This window comes from Engystomops pustulosus, chromosome 3 (genome assembly GCF_040894005.1).
Source record: "Engystomops pustulosus chromosome 3, aEngPut4.maternal, whole genome shotgun sequence".
Taxonomy (NCBI): Eukaryota; Metazoa; Chordata; class Amphibia; order Anura; family Leptodactylidae; genus Engystomops; species Engystomops pustulosus.
In genome coordinates, this window is record NC_092413.1 from 169,353,195 (window position 1) to 169,377,058 (window position 23,864).

General features: G+C 42.0%; 1 protein-coding gene across 1 annotated transcript; it reads right to left on the minus strand.

Moving 5' to 3' along the window:
* Nucleotides 1–761: 761 nt before the first annotated feature.
* Nucleotides 762–23,076, minus strand: TIPARP (TCDD inducible poly(ADP-ribose) polymerase). The gene is made up of 6 exons (XM_072142945.1): nt 22,919–23,076; nt 17,979–18,932; nt 6,338–6,506; nt 6,038–6,219; nt 2,303–2,578; nt 762–1,428 (listed from the first exon to the last, which is right to left on the minus strand). Exons 2-6 carry the CDS (start codon nt 18,914–18,916, stop codon nt 981–983), a joined length of 2,013 nt encoding a protein of 670 aa, XP_071999046.1. The 5' UTR covers nt 18,917–18,932; nt 22,919–23,076; the 3' UTR covers nt 762–980.
* Between the last annotated feature and the right edge of the window lie 788 nt (nt 23,077–23,864).

Genomic DNA, 23,864 nt, shown 5'->3' on the forward strand with positions numbered 1-23,864 from the left:
TTTGTATGTTCTCTCCGTGTTTGCGTGGGTTTCCCCCGGGTCCTCCGGTTTCCTCCCACACTCCAAAACATACTGGTAGGTTGTTTAGATTGTGAGCCCCATTGGGGACGAGGACCGATTTGTCATGCTTTGTGCAGCGCTGCATAATCTGTGTGTGCTATATAAATAAATAATTATTATTATTATTGGATTTCTTATTTTTAATCAAAATAAAAAGGAGTCTATCAGTAATTTTAATGTTAGGTATTGTCCCTGGAGATTTGTGTGATCACACCTTTGTGTGGGTTGTTAGTAGCAGCAGAACTGTGTAAAATCTAATTTATATTCCAGTTTCCCTGGAAGCATTTTTACCCTACTGTACTCCTCACTCTCTGCATTAATCTGCTCTACCATCCCTCCATTCTGTCCTGACTACAAGTACTCCTTTGGTTGAAAACTATAGCAGTCATTCAGTAGAGTGAACCAGTCAAGGAGCACCTCAATTCCAAGTATACAGCAGAGCAATACTGGAATATAAATGCATTTTCACAGTCCTGCTGCTACTTTCAACACACACAAAGGTATTGTATCTCCAGCACCAATACCCAACACTGTGTACAGCTCTGTATGTGTGTGCCTATTACCTTGAGTATGTGGTTTACGGTACTAGTTCGTCTTAAGTGGTGTTATGCCTGTGATTATTTTTTATCTACCGGTATATCTTGGGCTCATGTGTGATAAATATCATAAATAAAAGCATCCAGACCAAATTTCTATTTCAACACATGAATATTTACTCACATAAATAAAACATTTTTATTAACAAAAAGGCACACAAACTGTTAACAATGAAAAATATGTACAATATGCACATAAATTATTAACAAGTGCACTGTTGGTCATCGTCATCACAGAGCTTGGAAGTTTCAGGGGGGTTTTATTAGTCTCTTTGTCCAATTAAATAACGACTCCTAGGCCTGACTGTAGCAGCATCCTTTGACTCAGATGGAGACAGTGTTACTAACTTCTTCATACTGGATAATAAAATAGGGGTAGCTCTGGTCATCGTTAAATATAACAAAGATCTGAGGTTCAAAGAAATTGTCCACACAGGAGTCGTACAGGTCACTGGTTATGTCTCCTGGGTTGAGCGGAGGAGGTCTCCTCATGGTGTGATTCCCTACAACATATCGTCCGGTTAATACTTTTGCCAGGAACATGTAGTGAACTCCTTTCGGTGACCTCTTGGAGAAGTTGTGAGAATAACTTGCTTTTCTGGCAAAGTAACTGCCCTGTCCAAACATGGTGGCATGCTTCCCACAGACTCGGGGGTCAAAGTTATGTTTGCAAATCCCATCAACAACGTCCTGGGAGGTCCCGTGAAACAGATGTCTCTCGTTCATAATCCTGTCCAGTCCTGTCATCTTCCTGGCCATGAATTCCTTTTTCCTAAGAGAAAGGTGACAACATAAGTTGAGGGCTGGTTCTTCCATATATCACAGTACAAGCTTCAATGCTGTAAACATACAGATCAAACTAACCAAAACTGTTATACTATGTCTTAAGGGGCAGTCTTAAAGGGACTGTCTGGATCTTCAATCTTTGTTTGTGGAATAAAAGTTATACTTCCACTGATTCCCTGTTACTCCTTTGTTACCCTCTACACAAAGTCAAACACAGGCTGCAGCATTGACAGTGTAAAGGAATAAGAAAAAGACACCAGCAGGGACTCTGTAAGCTTTGGGATTGGGCCATAGGGATCAGTGGATGTCAGTGACTTTTTTGTTTCAACTTATTTTTCCTTCTTGGGCACCAGATGCAAACTCGCATGCATGTAATGAGCTTTCCAAAACAGGCAGGTAAAAAGTAACAGGTATGTTATTGACCTCACTTTCCTCCCACAAGAATGTGATCTAGTAAGCTGAAGTGCAAGTCAAAACTATTTAAACTATTGTGACCTCAGTTCCCTCACTTTTCCTATGTAACTATGAAGCAACTGCAGCGAGTAACTGTACTCTTATGAGACAGGCAGAAGCATATTATACTTTGTGCATTGTTAGACAGTGTGCCTGATCTAAGAATTAATGGAGTAACAACAAGGCTAAAAAGGCCTGGGTGGGACTAGATCCCAGGACTCCAGCGCTGCAAGGCAGAAGTGCTACCTACTCAGCCACCATGCTGAGGTCTACACCAATTGTTACAACAGGATACCCTTGGTTAAAAACCAGGAACTAGATCCTTTCACGCCTATGAGACTCCCAGAATCAGCATGTAAGTAAGCTTATCATTGTGCCCTCCAAAATACATAAACCTAGAGATTTACCTTTTATATTTTTCCCACAGGAAGAGGTTCTGAACTCGCATTATTTTCAATATTCTGTACTTGGTTTCAGGAACAGTTTTGTGAAATAAAGTATAAACTGTTCTGTAACTTTTATCTTCTTTTGGCATAGGCACTTGGATAAACTCCTGAGACGAGTCCATGGGAATCCAGGTTTCGGGGTAGAAATTTGGGGAGGCGATAGCCACAGGAGATAAGACTTGCAGAGATGCTGTGTCGGCCATAGCAGGGGAAATTGGGGATACTCCACTCAGTGTCCTAAGGTTAGACAGAGAAAACAAAAAATTAATTTTAGCTGAAGTCAAGATTTCTCTATCTATATACGGTAATATTAATGGAAACAGTGAGCATCAAACAATATGGGATCTGCCAGAATGGTCACCCAGCTTCCCTATAGTCCTGAGTGCCAGACAATCAATATGGGAGTGAACTGTAACTGTAACAAAAGCTAAGTGGAAGCTGGCAAGCATTTTGATTGCCTCCATAACTTAGGCAACAACTTTACACAACTACGACTACCGTAGTATGTACTAGCAATTTCTTTTATACTATAGAAAAATGTTCCTTCGCATAATTCAAAAATTCAGTAAATTGACTAAACCACAGTCCTAAATAAGCGGCAATCTGTAATAACATTGGGCAGAGATTGAACACCACTATAAATGTAAGCTTTGAGCCTGTTCTGTAGAAGCAGACAAAATACATTTTGTAGGGGAATTGATTTCAAGCTGAGCCAACACTATAATTGTAAAACCATTCATTCTGCAATGGCTCACAACGCGATGGCTAGTGGAGGCGGATCTGCGCAACAGCATGTCCTTACAAAGCAAAATTACCAAGTAACCCTCAAATAAAAGCTTTCTCTGCGCAGGCTTTAATGTAACCCATTCATCTCATTAATAGCAAGCAAAGCTACTGTAGACATATAGCAATCTGCTCTATGTGGAAGCTGTAATTTCTTGTAGGTCTCCCTTTACAATACTGCAGTCATCCTATAATATATGAATGGTGGCGTCCTAACAGGCTTATCCACTTATATAAAAAAAAAACATACAATATAGACTAAAACAAATAAATCCACATGATATTTCTTTCTGTTACGTGTCAAGCAGCCCTTTCTCATTAGATGTGTATTGGTCAAACCTGCTGGGTTTGGGAGTTGGTGACCAACTACGGTATTATAGGAGGTGGTCTACCATTGAGAGATGTGTGTATGTGGGGGGGGGGGGGCTTTGGACATGTGGATACCAATTGCTCTATTCCTTTGTTTTTAAGGAAATGTCAACCTTCCAGTAAAGGACACACACATGAATTTGCCACGCAAAAATTGGATGTGTATAGAGAAATGGGTCTCTAAAGCTGTTTTCTAAACAAGCATTGAGCCCAGAGGTATTTTAAACCCCTTTCACATTTGCGTATCGACCTCCGTTTTATTAAAGTCTAATGGGTAGTACCCGTTGATTTTAATACATTATTAATGGTTTCTGTTTCTGTTTGCAGCAGCTTCCGTTCAATTTTCCAGAAGTGTTACAAAAGGACACTAACAGAAGCCATTAAAGGTCCATTGAAACCAACAGAGATTTTATGGGATCCGTTAGACACCCGTTAATATTGTTTTAGGGACAAAAGATAACAAAACAAAGTCTAAATATAGGTATGAACTAGGCCTTACATGTTTGGCAGGATAGAGAGTCAATGAAGGATTAAGCCCCTTGTTTCCTCAATAAGAAGAAGCACACTTATAAAATTGTCTTGGTAAGCGAATATGGGCTATAAATGAAAGAGGTTTACCTGGAAAAGTTTCTGTGGTTTACAAGAATAGTAGAGGTAATCTGTTCTATGACTAACATTACCATCTTTGTACACTAGCACTGTGTGGTGGGGGAACAAAAATTCCCCAGTTACAATATATAACACCCTATTCAGGGTCAGGAGGGAGAATTATAACTCACAGCTGCCAACAAAAAGCTTAGTAATCACACAAAGCTAAAGCAAAGAACACAAACAGGAAGATAAAAGCAATGTTCTCCATAGGCAACACAACAAATAGTACCATTTATGACCCACTGCAATGAATCATGTGTTTCCTTCTATCAGGGTGCCCAGTTGTCAATACAAACACAAGTCACACCGTGTGGCATAACACAAGTACTAATCCACAAGTACTGGACGTGTGATCAGCCACTTCAGGGCAACATATTTTGTAAATTCTTCTTCTTTAAACTGCAAATACTGACGGATATGAGAAGCTGCATGTACTCCCTGTTAGTCGCTGGAGGTGATCAAGCCTATACATGCCTGGCTATAGAATATACCTCTTAACACTAAAAATAGCAGACAAAACATTTGTCATTTTTTTGCCTTCCCATCGACTCCTACGTGCAGCTTGCTGCCACATCTATGGCGTGACTATGCACTGTGTGACACTGTATGTAACCGCTCATAGAGCCTCCTTCTGTAACATGCGGCTCCTACTAGACCATGCATGTCAGGTCTCCGGGCTAGCAGCTTCCCGCCATGCCCTGAGAGGACAGCGTCTTCCCAGATAGGGGACTGTGCAACCCGGCCTCCAGCTGTGCAGGAGATGCCATAAACAGCCTTTATACTGCCTCAGCTCAACGCAGATTAAGCTGTCGGAACTGCCAGATAACCGGACACATCCAGCCGAGGCACAGAAGAAATAATCTGACAAGGTTCAAAGGACAGAATGTTATGGGTGGTGGAGACTACTCTGCTTCAAACACATCTGTGTTTGTGTAAAAGAACTTGTACTGTCATATTATTTTCCACTACCATAATAAGCCGGAGCATACGCCAAGGAACTGTAAACCTAAAGGTGAGCAGACAAGTAGAAGTATGCAACGTGAAGATCTGGAGTACACTTAGGCAATGTGAAAACACGGAGTACACCTAGATAATGTGAAAAGCTAGAGTACACCTAGATAATGTGAAAAGCTAGAGTACACCTAGATAATGTGAAAACATGGTGTACACACAGGTAATGTGAAACACGATAACCTTGGTAATGTGAAAACATGGAGTACACACAGGTAATGTGAAACACGATAACCTTGGTAATGTGAAAACATGGAGTACACACAGGTAATGTAAAAGGCTGGACTACACCAGGGTAGTGTTAGAATGTGGAGTATATCAAGATAGTGTAAAAAAACAGGAGTACACCGAAGAATAGTAAATAGCTTGGAGTACACCTAGATAATGTGAAAACATGGAGTACACCTAGGTAATGTGAAAATCTGGAATACACCTAGGTAGTGTGAAATGTCTAGGTACTGTACCTAGGTAATGTGAAAAGCCAGAGTACACTTAGGTAATGTGAAAATCTGGAATATGCCTAGGTAATGTGAAAAGCTGGAGTATACCAAAGTAGTGTGAAAAGCTAGAGTACACCTAGGTTATGCGAGAACATACAGTACAGGTACAGTAAACAGGTTGGATTACATCTAGGTAATGTGAAGAGATAGAGGAGTTCACCTATATAAGGTAAACAGGAATGACTACACTAAGGTAATGGGAACAGGTAGCAGTACACCTAAGTAGGAGTTAGAGTTAGGAGTGCACCATAGCAATATAAACAGATACATGTCATTATGATGTCCAAACAGAAAGACAAATGAGCAGGAGGTGAATCCTCCCTTAACTCCGTAGACGGACTGGTCCCTCCTATTCAGCAGGAGTGTAAAGAAGACTACTTACTGTAGATGTGGTAATAACATGACGGAGGACCGGAACAATGGCCTTCTTTTGATTTCCTTCCTGAAACAAGCGTTCTGCTGGAAGCCATCCTTAATGTTCAGTATATACTGGTTGTGCCATGTAACAAAGCGGACCTCCTTCAGTCCTCGGCAGTTGGCTTCCTCTATCAGCTTCACCACAGGCTGTCACATAAAACACACGGTCACCATCATTTACAGACAAGAACCTACAGACAGTTCACTATATACAGTACCCAGCATTTTACAGTAATCTGCACATTATATATTGTTAATGGTTTACCTCTGAGTACTCTCGCCATCCAAAATGATCTCTGCAATAGTATTTCCAAACTGTGTGGTAATTTGAGGCAGCACCAGAGGTAGAGGGAGTAGACAGTCGTCGGATTTGGTCAAATTCAAGACTTTCATAAATAGTCATGGAGTCCAAGTTCACTAAAAAATCATGTCCCCTAAAAAAAGACAAAGACATTAAGAATATTTCAGCAGTAGCTCATATTTGTGGTTGGATAACAACAAATGTAACTTTAATATGTCTATATAGTTTAATACTATTACTGTGCATGTATACATCAGCTTTCTTATACTTTCAAGCGTTAGACATTAAAAAGATCTAGACAGCAGTACAGGTGCCCCATAAACCGGGGTAAAAAGTAAATGACTTCTTACTTCATCACTTCATAAATCCTAACATTTACACTTAACCTTTATACTTACCCAGCTGTGAGTCCGATGGGGCACATCGGAATCAGATCTTAACATCATGCGCCGATGTTTCCTCTCGCATTGCGGTAAGTGAAGCCGACGCTTGCGCAGTGCAGCCGGGGTGCATAGACAGGTGCCGAGGGAACAAGGTTTGTATAAAGTAAAAAAAAACACCAAACATACATGGCGATTTGGGACACTAAAGCACCGGTCCCAAAGGACCTGTGGGTGGTTTAGTGGCCCAAATCACCCTGGCAGGTTCCCTTTAAGTCTCCCTTTATTGCACTGAGAATTTTTAAACATTTTAAAACATCCCTTGTGACAAATCTGGCTGAACAGACAAACCATGTCTATGTTTCAGAACCATAGTCAGGGGTGCAGATCGGCAAAAACATTGGTACATTTTGAAGCAAGAATTACGCAGTAGGGGAGCAGGAATGATTATTCACCCCCTATAATATGTTGCATCTCCTTCCTGACAAATTCACTTTGGGAGCTCAATAACCTGCAGTGAACTTTTTCAGAAACATAATCCAGACTAAGAGAGTTTGGGGGGCCACGGGATAATCTGCTGTTAGAATCTGCCAATAATGTATGTAAAAAGTAATATAACTGAAGTTACTGAATATTATAGCATTGAACAATTCCTTATCACTGACTACAAAGTTGGCATCTATAGGGTTTTTTATGCGATTTGCCTCTGCGAGCCGAACTGTGAATGAAAAGCGAGGCATTAATGATTTAGCTGGGATCATCTGTTCTACAGCTGGAAGCAGAAACGTGAACGAAAAATGAAACTGGGCAGCGTTCCTAAACACGTCTGTTTTTTCGAGAACTGAAAATGCTCAGCCCTCCTGTGTGCTAATCGTGCATGTCTAACACACACAGCACAACTTGTTAACCTTCACACACATCTCCAAGGAAATACATCCCCCCTATCCGCTATAACTGATGAAGACTGAGAAAAAAACAGAAAGAAACTGAAAGAAAGGAAGAAGCAGCTGCGTAGTGGATAAATATACAATATCTTAAGGCACTTGTAACAGAACACCCTATCCCAGGACACAATGAAGTATATGTGCATGCCAGGAAGGAATCCCTGCTCCCAGTGTAACTGGGCAGACTACTGCTATCTAAATATGTGCTTAGCACGACAATAAATAATAATTTGCATGAGAAAGACGAGAGGCTGCAACAGTTTCTCTCACGCTATCCTGCTATAGCTGAGGATTTTGCAATACAGAGACTCCTTAGAATAAGTATCATTAACCGTGACCTGGAACATAACATCATCGCATAACGTCAACATCCAGGCAATGGTTAGGGAATTTCAACCAATAATCTTAGAATTGCTTTAGGTATTTTTTTTTTCCTTATTATTTCCTCAACTTTGCATCTCTGATAAAAAGTATATGCAAAACATTCGGTTCTTTCCATCAGTCCATTGCCTTATTGGCAAGTGGATAACAAGTTATCTGGTATAAGAGGCAAAACAGCAATTCTGCAAATGAATCATCTATGTTTTTTCTATGACAGGGTTAATAAAGGAGTCAAACATGGATGATTTAGGGCTAATTCAGACTGTCCACATTACTAATTCATATCCCGCACTGGCTTTGGCTAGAATGACCTGAACTAGTAGTACCATAGCCATTTATGTTTCTGTAAGTTGAGGGCATGAAACTGTAGTCAGCCTGGGGTTTACAGATGTAATATGGACCATAATACAGATGTGCAATACATTGTTTTATTGTGTTGGATATCCCTGCTTTTACCATAAGCTTTAGTGCTATATCATCAATGCGAGTACATACAACTTATATGGAGACAACTACTTTGGGTAGCCTTTGGTGAGAGGCCATTCATGACATTGTGTACCTCACACCCATGGCTGGTATTTATGTCGAAAGTTACAAGCATTTGACAGTATAAATTTACTTCATGTTTCCAGAAATCTGTATTGTGACAGAAAATGTGCTGGACTTTAAGCCCATACACACATTTCGCCATACTGAGGATTCTCTAACTAGAATTACAAAATAGTGTAGAAATGGAATATAACCCGACCATGAAAACATTGACTGAAAGCAGCCACAATCGACAGGCTGATCTCTGTGACAGGAAGCCTGACAAGTTTACATCCCATGGTGCGGTCACAAAACTGTTAAAAGTGATGTTAATCTCTAGACACCTTCATATAAACACACGGGTCACACACGGTATGAGCACAGTGTTGGTGAGTAGCCCTGGTTAGCTGGTTTCTAGTTTAGTCATCTGTTTTTTTCCAAGAGTCGCCTCTGTTAAAATGGAGCTCTTTGACAGGCGTAACTTTGCAGTTGAGTTGGATCATGACTTTCCCTTTGTTTGCTGCGGTGTCATTTGGCCATAGACCCTGTGCACAGTACCCTGGTACAGCGTGTTCCTAGAAGCAGCTCCTAGGTGGCTCTAATTGTTCTGTAACATCACGTTACATCTGCTGCTTGTACTCTGCACAGGGGCATCGCTAAGAAAAAGGTGCAGATGTACAAAAGACATGTCTTAACGCACAGACAGATGAAGCAACAATACACATATGTAACAAAAACTGAAACAAAAGTGCCCTATAAGGAAGGTCGTACACAGTGAATGAATCCTACTCCTAATTTTAGATGTAAACAATCTGCAGCATTTACACTATGTGTGGCCATGGAGAAACTCCACCAAGACTCAAATCATGGCAAAAAAAAAGTTTCTTGCACAGACTCTGAGATGACAAAACTTGTTTAAAGGGGTTGTCCGAGAGTAATGAACAAAAAAAAACTAAAGGTGGCCGGAGGGGGCTGCTTAAAAAAAATAAAGATCTACTTACCTTCCGTTGCCCTCCGGTGTCCCACACCTGCCCGTCCCTATTGCATTGTGTATGGGGGCCGGAAGGTTGTCGGGTCAGGCCGGAAGCTGAGTCCTGCGCTGCTCCGGCAGACATATTTGTTTACATAGCGGCCGGACCGGAGCGTCAGCAGCGCGGGACACCGGAGGGCGCCGGAAGGTAAGTAGATCTTTATTTTTTTTAAGCAGCCCCCTCCGGCCACCTTTAGTTTTTTTTTTCCATTACTCTTGGACAACCCCTTTAATAATATAGCTGGGGACCTGGGCTCAAGACCCAGGGTCAACATCTGCAAAGAGTTTGTATGTTCTCTCCGTGTTTGTGTGGGTTTCCTCAGGGTCCTCCGGTTTCCTCCCACACTCCAAAACATACTGGTAGGTTGATTAGATTATGAGCCCCATTGGGGACAGGGACTGATTTGACAAGCTCTGTGCAGCGCTACGTAATCTGTGTGCACTATATAAATAAATATTCTAAAAATATAAAATAATAATAGTGATAAAGAAGAATCAATGCAGTGCCCGGCAGATTTGCGATTCATTATGGTTGGACGTTGCGGGACAACTCCACAGGGGAGTAATATAGCTCTTATTGCCCGCACAGGATTGTTAACCACCACTAGGAACTTTTTAACATTCCAGTAAATGTATGTGACCTCCGATATCTCGGCAGCTTATCTGTGATTTTCCCCTCCTTTGTACTTTTTAACATTCCATTTCACTTGGCTCAAGCTGTATCCTCATTGCCGAGGTGCTTCATGTCTCCTGCCCGGTGGGAAAGCTGACTGGCTAATTAGAACTGATATCATAGAACATATTTTAATCACGGCACAGTGCACTTACACCCACAGATCACATTCACCTTCTCAGCCTATAATTACCCAGGCTGCTGCGTGAGATTAGAAGAGGACAGATGAATTCTAAGCAGGAGAAAGGCAAGGAGGGTGCGGAAACGTGGGGGTCATTGATTGCAGTTTCATAGATTGTCATGCTCCTTATACCAATTCTACACTTGCTCTACAGAAGAAAGCTGAAGGTAATTTGGTTACATGAGATGCCGCATGTGGTATGGGCATCAAGCACACATATTTCCTCATGCGCTTCTAGCACCGAACAGTACCCAATGTTACAATAACATTTGGTCACATTGGTAGGGTTGACAACAATTTAATGACAGCTATGATGACATTATACTTACAACTTATCATTTGATATGTTATAAATGGGGGTCTGACTGCTGGGAGCTCTGCTGATCATGAGATTGGGAGTCTCTTGTTCTAAACGTCATGTAGGTGTTTGTGCTACAAATAAATAGACTGGTATTGTGTCTCTGTGACTGACGCTTTATCTAGTTGGGGGTAACACAAATCAGGGTGACAAGTTGTTACCTTGAAGCAAACTCTTTAAAATACCAATATGGGTTCCTAAACCAGGATACTGGGTTTCCCTCCGACTGCCCGAACAAAGTAGCTTTGGAAACACTTTATGCGCTTGGGAACATTGCAACGTCAATAGGCTCCTAGCAACAATTACAAAAATTGTAATTGTTAGTAGTGTGTAATTATAATTAATTATGAAGCTAAAAGAAGGAACACAAACTATGACTGTGACAAACAAAAAAAAAAATAGACTAAGAGAGTAGATACAGCCTGGATTAAGGGATTATTGAGGACAGCATGTAAGAGGACTGACACACACGCAATGTGCTTTTTTCCTGGTTTGTAGAAGAATGTCTCTGACTGAGATTATAATCGAGCGGCAGCATTTCATTAGAACAAGGCTGGAATCTCCTTCTGCCCTAGTAATGACACAAGACACATGGAAGTCATACCCACGAAGGATCTTTATTATTAAAAGCCCTTTATTATGGGAAATATGATGTGGCTATGAATATACATTTCTCCTTAGGCCGGGTCCAGACATATGAGCAGGAGATATGCTTCGAAGCCATCGTAACTTTGCCAAGACTGGATTTGGCCTAACAGTAAGAGTAGATGGAAAAGCTAGGTGACAACTTCAGTACTGGATATACTGACTGCCACCCCCCTTCCCAATACATAAAACGTAAGAGAAGAAAACAACTCAAGGGAGAAGAAATTATCAAGTCAGTTTTGCTGGAGACGACTGATATTAGGCTTCATTCACACCTTGTGTTATGTATACACTCCTGGTGTATATACTGAGCATATACATAGACATATACTTGCAGGAAAAACAGGATTGCAGCAATATACGTTTTTCCATCCATCGCCCTCCTGCTGAGCGAGGTATACGCTCAAAGTATTGCATCCCTCCGCTGAGTGTACACTCAGGGAGGTCCCCAGTGATACAACATACAACATATAGGACAGGAGTTCACTCCTCCTCCTTCCACTTTCATGGGAGGAGAAGCAGGATGACTTATCCCACTGTAAGTGCATACAATGGGATAGGTATTAGCCCTCCTTTGTAAAGATTTGTCCGGAATCTGCCCTATGTATCCTTACAACGGAGAGAAAAACGTGCTGTGTAGCCAGCCATAAATGCAACAAAGTTATCAAAATGTTCCATTATTTTGATACATTTGGTACATTTTAAACATAAATATTTACAGCATATGAATTGATAAAGCTGGAGCATTCACCAGTGAAATTTTATTTGTGAAGCAACATTGTAAGTAGCAAGTCACTGACGCTACCATGTTGTGCATAGGTGTGTGTAAAGAGCCGAGGTTTTCAGTTCCTTAATTCTGTCTTTCAGATGGTATTTTTCTCAATCCACAACATAGAATCTGAACATGAGACTACGTAAACTTCCTCTGTTTACAACTGCGCCGGGTAATGTCATTTCTCAAGTATTTTAGAACTTTGTACCACAAAATGTATAAACACGCCACTAACAGTCGTAATATGTAGGGTTTTCACTTGGACAAACCTTAATACCCCAAAATAGATAGCTAAGATGTCAACCCCAGCCACCAGTTTCCATCAAGTATAAATGGTATACGCAAAAACATAGAAAGAATAGTTGCATCTAAAAAGACAAAACAATAATACATGTATACATGCAGTAACTTTAGAATGTGACCCATGACTTAAGCTATTGTTCAAAGGTCTACAAACTATATCCTGCAGTATAACTGGCTTACACAAGCCTCATGATCTCATAGAAGACAATCCAATCAAGAAATTAGATTAATATACTTGATCGAGAGTAAACAGCCCTTAAATGAACTGCTTAGTCTATGGGCCTGCGACTAGTATGGTGCACATGTAGTATAACGCTCTACCCGTCACTGAGGTAGGTGCGGCACCAGTAAGTAACGCCAGTGGGAAGTGAGCTCTCAGGTTCATGTGGAGTTGCTTTTGTGTTACATCCTGCTTTGCTGATAAGGACTTTTTGATAAGCAGAGTAAAAGCTATTAGTAAAGATGATTGTTTGCAAAAAATATTTGTGTAACAGTTAAATGGACCAAGGAGTAAGTCATCAATTAAAGAAACTGCAGACAGACTCCGATGTAATGACTTTGTGGGGCTAAAGTGTACATCAACCGGCCTGCAGAGGTAACCTACATACAGTAAGTCTCTTACGTAAAATGCAGGTCAGCCGCAGAGCATGCCATCTGCAGATGAAGTGCTTGGCACTCTGGTTATGAGACCTAAACGCATTAGAATAATCACTTTTTAGTTTCCTTTGCATGATCTACCCTAAGCCAACAGTCTCCTATCTGCAGATCTTTCCATTACAATGTGTAAATGTTTGCCTTCTACTACTATCTCATGGTGGGGCTACTTGGTCCCACCTTGTGTAGTGGGTCCCTGGACATAAACTTATCACGTAGCTTGTTTTTCTTCATAAGCCAAAGGAACGGCTTGAGAAATTCTCTCCAGAGTAACATGCAATCCACCGGGGAGAAGCAATTTCCTCTAGTTATAGGAAACACCTCAGTAACCGACTGTACACGCTCTCTCCTGCCCACAATCATCATATTCCTGGAGAAATAAAGGAGAGTTTTGCAGATCATTAAAGGTAAAGTGTCATGGGTCGGACAGCTCTCATCTTCTGTAATCTGCTGGAATGAATGATTAAGCGGCTTTGTACAAGCCCATAAAGTGTGCAGATAGCAAATGCAGGAATGTTATCTTGTACCACCCTCAGTAAACACAAGAGCGGTCCTTATGTTGCTGTATACTGCATTATACACATGGCATAGGTCAAATCTGACAATGCCATTCAAGTATGTAACAAATGCTTTATAGCAGATTCCAGACACAAGACATCAGACGGGGCGATGAGGTATAGGGGACGAGGGCGCTCAGCTGTGCTTGTACTACAGCACGCTTACACAGGCGCAGGAAGGAGAAACACTTGTTCATGAATGGATAGCCCTCCTGGGGAATAAAGGGAAAAAGCTGCCGTGCTGTCAACACCATACACAATGCTGCTGCCACTATTGGTCAGCACGGGGTTAAATGACCGCAAAACACGAGCTTGGCTGCCGTACAGGTGACAGATGCTCAAAAAACTGTAGATTTGCTGGAAAAAAAAAAACCCAGTAAATGCAATCGTGGTTGTAGAATTTTGCGACAACTCTGACACTCCAAAGAACCACCACCTTCCTGGATCGTAGAAGTAGAAACCAATTGGTGTCATTTCACACAGAAATGGGTAAAACATGCAGCTGATGGTGCCCAGACTGCTCAGAACATGTATAAAAAACCACTCAAGTCCTGGAGAGCGTAAAGTGAATAAATCCTGGAACTCCTACATTGTATAGTGTGTAAGATCAATGTGTCAGCTCTCACCTTACCCGTCCCTGAGTGCAACCCAAATCACAACTAGCATACTAAACATATAATATCTATATCCCAAAACACAACAATACAAAACTATATATTGACTGTTGACACTATGATACATTACAACATAATTCTGTTATACGTATAGTAAAATATAGAAATGGGTAACTATAGGACCCCTTAATGTAATATACTACTCATACTGTACCCTTTCCAGAGCCATAGGTGCTCACAGCATACTGTGCTTGGCAACCAACTAAAAGGGACATTGCCTTCCAAGACGCTGATAGGCAGCACCTAGCGAATAAGGAAGAAATGCTGACTGGCGCCTCACTCTGCTCTTTTCAAATGTCCTTTTTAGTTGGGTGTCAGCACTGTATAAAAAAACCATAGCAGGGACAGTGTAAAGTTCAACTGAGGTCAAAATAGCATGAATGTGCACAAAATGTAAAACTTGTGAAATTAGAATAGACTTGTAGGACACCGAATGGCAACTATTGGTTGTCACCCATAGGGATATGGCTGTATAATGTATATCTCATGGCTGTTCTTTTATAAAGTTGTGTGTTAGAGCTTAGTGGTGGCGAAACCTATGGCACTGGTGCCAGAGATGGCACTCAGAGACCCAGAGACCTCAGAGACCACTTGGGCTGTCTCCCAGGAACAGAGTTTGCCAGACATGGCACTTTCCTGCAGTCTCAGGCAGTCCAAGTAGTGCCCTGATATTTTAAAGTGACCCATCCTGTGCTGCCTGGTCCTGTCTGAAGAGTGAGAAGGTATGGACAGGGTCGGATTGGAGCTCAAATATTCTGGTAGCAATAAGTTTGTTACTGGCTAAATTGCCGTGTTGGTACTGTGGGAAAATATAGTGTGTTTTGGGTCTCATTTTAGACACTCGATCTCTAAAAGGTTCGCCATCACTGGTCTAGGCTGGTACTTTTAAAACTGACAGTAGGCATCTTTAAGAGGATTAGTGACAAGAAGGCCATGACCATGTCTGCCCTAGAGCCACCCCTTTCAGAAAATCTCTAGTAACATTTACATAAATAGGTGTTAATGACGTCAGCAGCTCTACTCCCATAAGCTGCATGATTTATGTTTAGCACCCCTTTAAGGTTGAAGCGGAAAATCAATGCTGCAGATCTCTGGCACATGGAAGGGCTCTAAGGTCACGCTGAACACGTGTGCATTCCTTCCAGTGGGAATAATCAATTAGAAGCAGCTTGTGATTACAGCGAGTAAACATCTTCTCCTATACTGTTTAGGATTGGAAATAGGCTAGGATGGAAAGAACAGGTTTGTTTTGTAAGATGTCACCGTCACCATTGTATTTTAATGCTGCGGTAATCAAATGTAAAAAGAATTCAACCCAAAGCGCTCCCTAACTAAATTACAGCCCACCGCAAGACAATCGGCTTGTCAGCAGGATCTCAGCATGGTCTGGAGAGGAATATTACGCAGCACGGTAATGTAGGGTCAGAAGAGGAAGTGATGGTCATAATGGAAAGAGCAGACCTTTAGAGGAGAGATCTGAAGTGACCACTCGCCATAAAACCTGATTATATGGGGTATTATGAAATGCGCTACACACCTTTTTAGAAGCATTTTTCTCACTTTAAGTGCATTTTGGGGTTCGCTATGTTATTTTCCACTTTGTTTGGTGTTTTTAAGTTGAAGTCTCTAGGAAAGTAGAAACATGCAAACTTTAAAAAAATAAATAAGGGACCTGGGTTCAAGTCCCAGGGTCAACATCTGCAAAGAGTTTGTATGTTCTCTCTGTGTTTGCGTGGGTTTCCTCCAGGTCCTCCAATTTCCTCCCACACTCCACAATCTAGATTAGATTGTGAGCCCCATTGGGGACAGGGACTGATTTGGCAAGCTCTGTGCAGCGCTGTGTAATCTGTGTGCGCGATATAAATAAAGAAATTATTATTATCAAATAAAAAGGTATGACCAATGTATGACCAAAGGTATGCTTGTGAAAACATATGGATTTGGGATCTGTGTTCTCCACAAGCCCCTAAAACTGACCTGAAACAGTAGTGCATGAAGGGAGCATGTGCACAAGGGATAAAAATACTTGAAACATTTTTTTTCTTCCAAAAGTGTAGGAGAGAAGAGTTCACCATCTACCGATATATGTAACAAGGTTAAAAGCAAAGCAGTCCTTGTATGCAGGGGCACAGAACTAAAATTCACACTAAAAGGGGCTGTCAGCTTTACAGTCCCTACCTTTTAAACATGTGTGTAATGCAAGGCAGGACACTCTACTCCCTTTTTTCAATAGTAGGTCTAAATAATAGGACAAAGGGAAGGTTATATCAGGTCGTGTTCCAGGTGCTGCTTGGAAATAGAACTTTACTTAATGATGAAGGCAGCGGTGACAAACCTGTTTCTATAAGTTAACAATCTGGAACAATGGGTAGTGTTGTGTGTGACGGGACACTACTTTCTTGCAGTGCCAAGGAAACTGTGTTTAAAACTAGGAGGAACAAATAACTTCATTACTTGTCCTCTCTTGACCAGGCCCGGTGCTGAGCTGGTTCTGTACATCATAGGACTGCTGAGCCTGCCCGACCACAAGAGATTAATAGCCCTGGCCAAGAAGTGTGGTAACAATGCAAAGCATATGCCGCGCTGGCTTGTTTGGGAACTTCTCAGAAAAGATCAACACCCAATTATTTGTGTCCTGTTGCCAGGTAACATAACCTTGAAATAACTTGGAGACAGAGGTTGAGGCAACCATGGAACTTATCGATTGACTAAAAACCTTTTCTCTACAGCAACTGAAAACAGCCTGAAAACATACATTCTAGAGGCCTGCAAAAATACAGAAAGGAAAAAGTTTGCGGTTTTTCGGACCAACAAACTCTTTCTATTGGCCGGACTTTAGTCTAAACCCAGCCTAGCATTACTGCATGGAACTCGTTGGTAAATCTGAGCTAGGTCAGGGGCAGTACCTCACAAATACTTTGGATTTAATGTCTTTTATTTAACTGGGTCCAGTAAGGTCACCTGATGGTATCTACAGTATCTCTTGAGCCGTGTCAATACAGTGCTATCTGGTTGCATTAGCATGACGCTGTCAATAGTGTTGCCCGTAGGATATGACAAAAAAAAAATCCATCACCCAATTCGATTTTTCCTCACCCCTGCACTTGACATTAAAACTTGCAATGTTCTTCCATTTTTCATAAGGCTGAGTTCAGAGGCTGCTTAGCCACAATAGCAGCTTTGTGAAGTAAGCAGGGTTTTATGATTTACTAAATCACATCAAATAAAGTGTTTTGAAATATTCTGACTAAGCCAACAAGATCCCTTATTAAAATGCTGCCGCTTTAGGTTGTCAGAAGACTTATATATAGGAATGTTTGGGAGAAGGACACAATTACTATAGGTGTAACACTACCGATTGGAAGAACGGTTAAAGCGAGTTTACTAACCATGTAGCCAATCATTTGGTGGGAATGGTCACATGGGTGATCGAGACATCGTCACTGTTATCACATAAACCTGATATGGTGGGGAACATCACAGTTAAATACACTCTAGTACACAAGATGAAAAACAAATACTTACTGATTTCGCATTTTGATCCGGTCACTATCTGGGCTACAGTACAGTCTCTCCACATGTTCCTGCGAATCGTCATTTACACTTTGCCAATTGCCAGTGGCTCTCCTCCTAACCTGCCAATGATAGGGCAATACCGTGTGATGCTTTTGACAATCTTTACCATAAAAACACAACCCTTGTAAAAATTCCACACAGATGTCGACCCCATCTTTTTGATGGACGTGGTATTGCAGCTGATTCAGAAGTTCAAACACAAGAAGTAGAGACGCTTCATCAGTTTTGTCCTCAAATATCCCAGAATTTGAGTTATTTTGGCTCACATTGTATTGGTCCAGACAGCTGGTGTCCTGAAATAACCCAGATGAGTAACTTTCTAACATCTTGTCCAAGGAGATGGAGCTGGTGGAATCACTAGAATTTGTTTGTAAGAGAGGATCCTGGAAGGAGTTGTTGGCAGTGGTAGGAACACTTCCACTAGTGCTTTCTGATGGAAATGTTGGTTCTGTGCTCTCTAATACACTGGACTGCTCTTCATCGAGATCTTGGTTTTGGTGAACAGATGTTGAGTGCTCTGTCACAGGCCTAAGACTGGAATTCCCAGATACTAGTGCATTGTTCTGAGGGCAATGTTGGTCAATGTCTAGTGCCTTTTTGACGAGGGGTTCACATAAGTTACTGGCATTCCCAGCCGGATCATTGGACACAAATATTCCATTAAGAGTCCCAGATCCTAAAAAACTAGTAAAGATTGGCCGCAGTGCTTGAAGGGTTTCAGGGTTCAAGATTTTTTGGGCTGGTTTCTTTTTGAAGCATGGTTTTACTGGAGGAATTTTATCTGAATGCCTAGAACAATCCACATTTGACACGTCTGGAATCTTCAATGTACAATCTTTATTCATTTCTGGATCCAGTAGTTGCAGAGAGCCTTCCATAGTGCTCATCAGTCTCCAGTGCGTCCTATATATAGAGACAAAGACAAAATATAACTACCGGGGAAGACGTATGCTTAGGATCCAGGACTCCTTAAAGTACACAACCATAAATGACGGCACCATCCCTTCTCATCTGCACATATGGAAGCAGACATGAAAGAATGCACGCTACACACGGCAGTGGTTTGCTTCTTGGTATCTAAGCCACAAATACCTTGAACTCATCATTACACAAGATTTTTGCACACGTCTTACCATTTATTTACATTACAACGTAAGTCACAAAAAGCACACAATGTATCACAAACAGGCCTAGCAAAACAGACTACAAGACAGCCTTAAGGTCACATGCATACGTACACACCCTGTCTCTCTCAGTATCTAGCGCTCTGACACACGCCCAGTCTGACACATTCACATGGACACTTTTTCATTCCCAAGTGCAAGGCTTAAGGTGGCGCACACACGCCCATCACACATCAGCTCGGAGAACAGGGCTTTGTTTCGGGAAGTCTTAGCAGGAACCACAGTTAGTCACACTGGAAGCAATTAGTCGATTCATCCTTCATCACCTCATGGAAGGGTCAGATGAGGAAATGAATAATAATCCAATCTGGAGGTTTCATTTGGAGCTCAAGGGAGACAAAAATATGGAAATTTTTCTAAAATTTGGTTCAAACCAATTTTCTGAAGTGCACACTTCTCAAGACCTCACAATAGAAGGATCAGTTGAGACAACTCCAAAGGTGATAAAAAAAAAATCCCTTACGCCCTCATACACATGAGCATTGTTTTCATCCGCATTTTTAACTGATGGCACACTGACATCATCATTTCAATGGACCCATGCACGTGAATGTGTTTGTCACAGATTTGGGAGGATACTGTAGAAAACTCAAAGAACGTCCTATCTTTGTCCGTGTTTGCATAGAAGTCTACGGTAACGTGAAAAGTACGGACACCAAAGGGATGACACAAATAAGTCATCGTCACGTGGTCTGTATTTACGGTTCAGTTGCTGGCTAATACAGTCATGTGACCCTTCAAGGTGTTTAAGGAAGCTAGTGACATCATTTCACAGACTTCCTTTCATTTTTATGGATCTGCAAAAACGGTTGACCATTTCTGCAGACATACGATTACACAGTAATGAACTACAAACCGTGGACCACAGATCCTTAGGTTGTGGCCCACATTGATGTACTGGTAGCCGGAGCCATACACAATAGTGAATATGATTCAGTGATCCTTGATGTCTGCCCATAAGGGTAAAGGCATAAGATCAGCATGAAATCCACAACTCATTGACTTTAAACCTTCAGATAGAAATAAGGATGAAATCTGCAGCAGGATTTTATTCCAGTTTCCAAATGTAAAAAAGTCATCAGATTTCAAAACCTCATAGACTTAAATAGACTATTTACCCCAAAATGGTCTGTAATGTGTCGCCCTTCACGTGTGCTGGGCTGGAATAGGCCCTCACTTATTATGAAACCCTAGACAGTAAATTATACATCATTACTTTGTGCATGTCACCTCCATGTATTCCACCTGCTACCACTACACCACAAATGACGGAACTAATGTCAGGTCCGATAACAAGCTGCTCAACATTTCTAGAGGACATAGGTCCGGCATGGGTCGAATTAGGTCAAACGTCAAATCTTTCCGGCTTTATTGAAGACAATGTTAACATATGACTTGAGACTGACATAACACATGTAGACATTGCTATACTTCCATCACTCGGGCACAAAGAAGAAACTGCCATAACTGTCAAGTGGCTGATAACAGCTGACAATAGCCTCGATCTAGCCAACTCAAGTTCTGTTTCCAAATCCTATGTCTTAACATATAAAAGAACTTTTGTGGTCCCTTTCATTACAGAGGGTAAAGGAAGCTTGGCTTTCTATGGCAAGTGCAAATGATTAGGGGTATTAGGGGAATTGGGATATGATTCTTCTTCCTAACAGTAATCCCACTGCAGTCAGTCCTTGCCAGACCTGAACTGGCTGCTTACAGAGAACAATAGAACACATAGCAAGTAACAATAATGTGGAAATAAAAGATCAGTAGTGTTCCTTTAAAAAGTAGACAACTGACGAACCTACAGGGTTCACTGAGGTTACTAGTTCTGTTCCCTAAATTGCTGTAAGGAAGTGAAATGTATACAGTACACTGTGTATTCTACGATGGCCTCCCCCTCCCCCACCACCTTACATTCACCTACAAGTGCAGCGCTGTTCTAATATAATTTTATAGTAAAATCCGTTATGAATGAGGCAATCCTCCTATCAAGATTACATCGTCCACAGTAAAGCCCACTGTGGGGCACAACATGAGGCAATTTTCTGTAATTTTCATGGTAACTTATGGGAATTGCATCAAGAAAGAAAAAAACAACGAAAACCCCATAATGAGCGTTCATTACCGCATCCCAGGCAGGTCCCATGAGCGTTACCGACATCCCCTACAACAGGCGCTCCCATTATACTCATCATTACATTGTGTACATCTTCTGCCAAGACAATGGGGTCATTAATGACAATACAATTTAACCTCTACAATGCCAGTATAGCATTGATTTTCTAAACTGTACACCAAGTACATTCAGTATATACTCATAGGAATATCTAGTATAATCCTCAGTCACCAAGTTTATCGGAATAATGAATCATTTCATGGGGGATCCAGGACTGAAGCCTCAAATTCCCTGGTAACAATGTGATAATATAATAATGAATCATTGTGTATTGTCCTGCTGTGTCCAGCCGCTGCCTTGCGGAGAGAGTACACATTCTTTCACAAAGTCCACAGCAAGTGGTCACATCCGGCACTGGATATACTCTGCTATACACAGTACACTCACTATATACAGGCACTTGTCCATCACCTGCAACAGTAATATAGAGTCACCCACCACCAGGTTGGCACCTTGAACTGGCAAACACCGGTCTGCTACATAACTTGGAAGCCATAACTAAAATTTTCCTGAAGTCATGGCATCAGATCATTCTGGTGACTCTTGTGTCATATCACTAGAGGAGGTAATGTCTCAGGAGAGCTGCAGGTATGCCGCAGACTGGAGCAGACAATGAGGTCTGCAGCTTCACCTACCTGCTGCCAGTCACTGCCCTGTCTGCTGCTAACTTTCCACTATGTGTGCTCAACTTATGCACCCAAAATCAGACAAGGGGCACACTGGGCACTACAGAAGGCAGAACAGGGGGGCTGTGATAAGACCTGTGCACACACACAACTACACACATGTGCAATACACAACTGCACACATACAAATACATACATGTACAATACACAATGCAGCGCACACACAACCTCACACATGTACAATACACAATGCAGAAGCACACACACAACTACACACATGTACAATACACAATGCAGAGAACACACAACTACATGCGTGCAAAACAACTGCACACATGCGCAATACACAGCTACACACATGTACAATACAACTACACACATGTGCAATACACAATGCAGCACACAAACAACTACACACATGTACAATACACAATGCAGCACATGTACAATACACAATGCAGAACACACAGACATGTACAATACACAATGCAGTGCACAAACACAACTACACACATGTGCAATACACAACTACACACATGTACACTACACAGATACACACATGTGCAATACACAACTACACACATGTACACTACACAGATACACACATGTGCAATACACAGCTACAGACATGTACACTACACAGCTACACACATGTACACTACACAGCTACACACATGTACACTACACAGCTACACACATGTACACTACACAGCTACACACATGTACACTACACATGTAGAGCAGACAATGCCTCGCACAGGTCCGCACAGGACATTCCTGGGCTATAAGCAGGAAGCCCCGGCCCCGCACTACGTGATGCCAGGACAATCCTTTGTTCTGCCCGCAATGACTCCGCAGAAGTTCCAGCTCCAGGTAGAAGTCCACTTGCAGGGAGCCACTTACCTGCCCAAGAAGAAGAACAGGTAAGTCCCTGGCTGCTAGCCGCCGGCTGCTCTTCAGGAGATGGGAGGGCTTCTCTCCTCACTACGTGACTCTCTCCCCATCCCGCTGTGTACAGTGTGAGCTCCGCCGCCGACTCCTCACATGTTACATTAAATATCGCTTCCTGGAGCCCCGCCCACCTGTGCTGTGCACGACTCAGGGCGGAGCGTCCCCTGCCGAGGAGTCAGCTCAGCGCAAGAGGAGCGGAGGCTTCTGGCGCCACCTGCTGGACACTTCTCACAGCGCAGCTCCCTGCTATTAGCGAGCGCTGGGAGTACCTGAGTGTATCCGGAGCACATGGCGGTGCAGACACAGAGGTACAAGACAGAGCCGGAGATGTAGTGCTCCCCCTGCAGGGTGTCTGTAGGGTTACCAGATGCTGGGCGGAGGAGGGAGCAGGACTGAGGTCAGCATGCGGCCAGGACCGGTGTGAGCCCAGTGTCCCGGAGCTAGTGTGTAAGGCAATGTTCACATTATATTGGAGAAGGATGCAGACGGTTTCTTGCCATCAGTCCATTCACCTGTACATCATGTCTCATTATCCTACCCAAACCCCACGCTAGCAGTGCTAACAGTACAATTTTGGAGCACAAAATGTTATATCAAATGTATTGCTGCCCATCACTCTCAAGGGTCTACAACAATACAAAAATGCTTTACAAAAATATTGGATCGGATTGTCATAAAATATGTCTCACATTTTCCAAAAGTGCTGTGCCTGGTGAAAGCAACTATGATCTGAGCACAATGAAAGCCATCTTGCGTCTCAAGGTCCCAGATATGGTGCAAACCATGCGGGAGGTGTGTGGTCTGTCCCAATACAATTACATGTAGAGACATTTATAAATTTTGCAGGGGCGCAGGAATGTACCATCATCCACACCATCACCTGTACTAGCGGATCATT

Bases quoted from the DNA above. Each gene is read 5' to 3' on its own strand.
- TIPARP (XM_072142945.1), bottom strand. From the start codon at position 18,916: ATGAGCACTATGGAAGGCTCTCTGCAACTACTGGATCCAGAAATGAAT. The intron at 6,507-17,978 runs GTAAGTATTTGT...GTCTTTTTTTAG, and splicing joins CGGATCAAAATGCGAAATCA to GGGACATGATTTTTTAGTGA. The intron at 1,429-2,302 runs GTAAATCTCTAG...CCTTTCTCTTAG, and splicing joins CTGTGGGAAAAATATAAAAG to GAAAAAGGAATTCATGGCCA.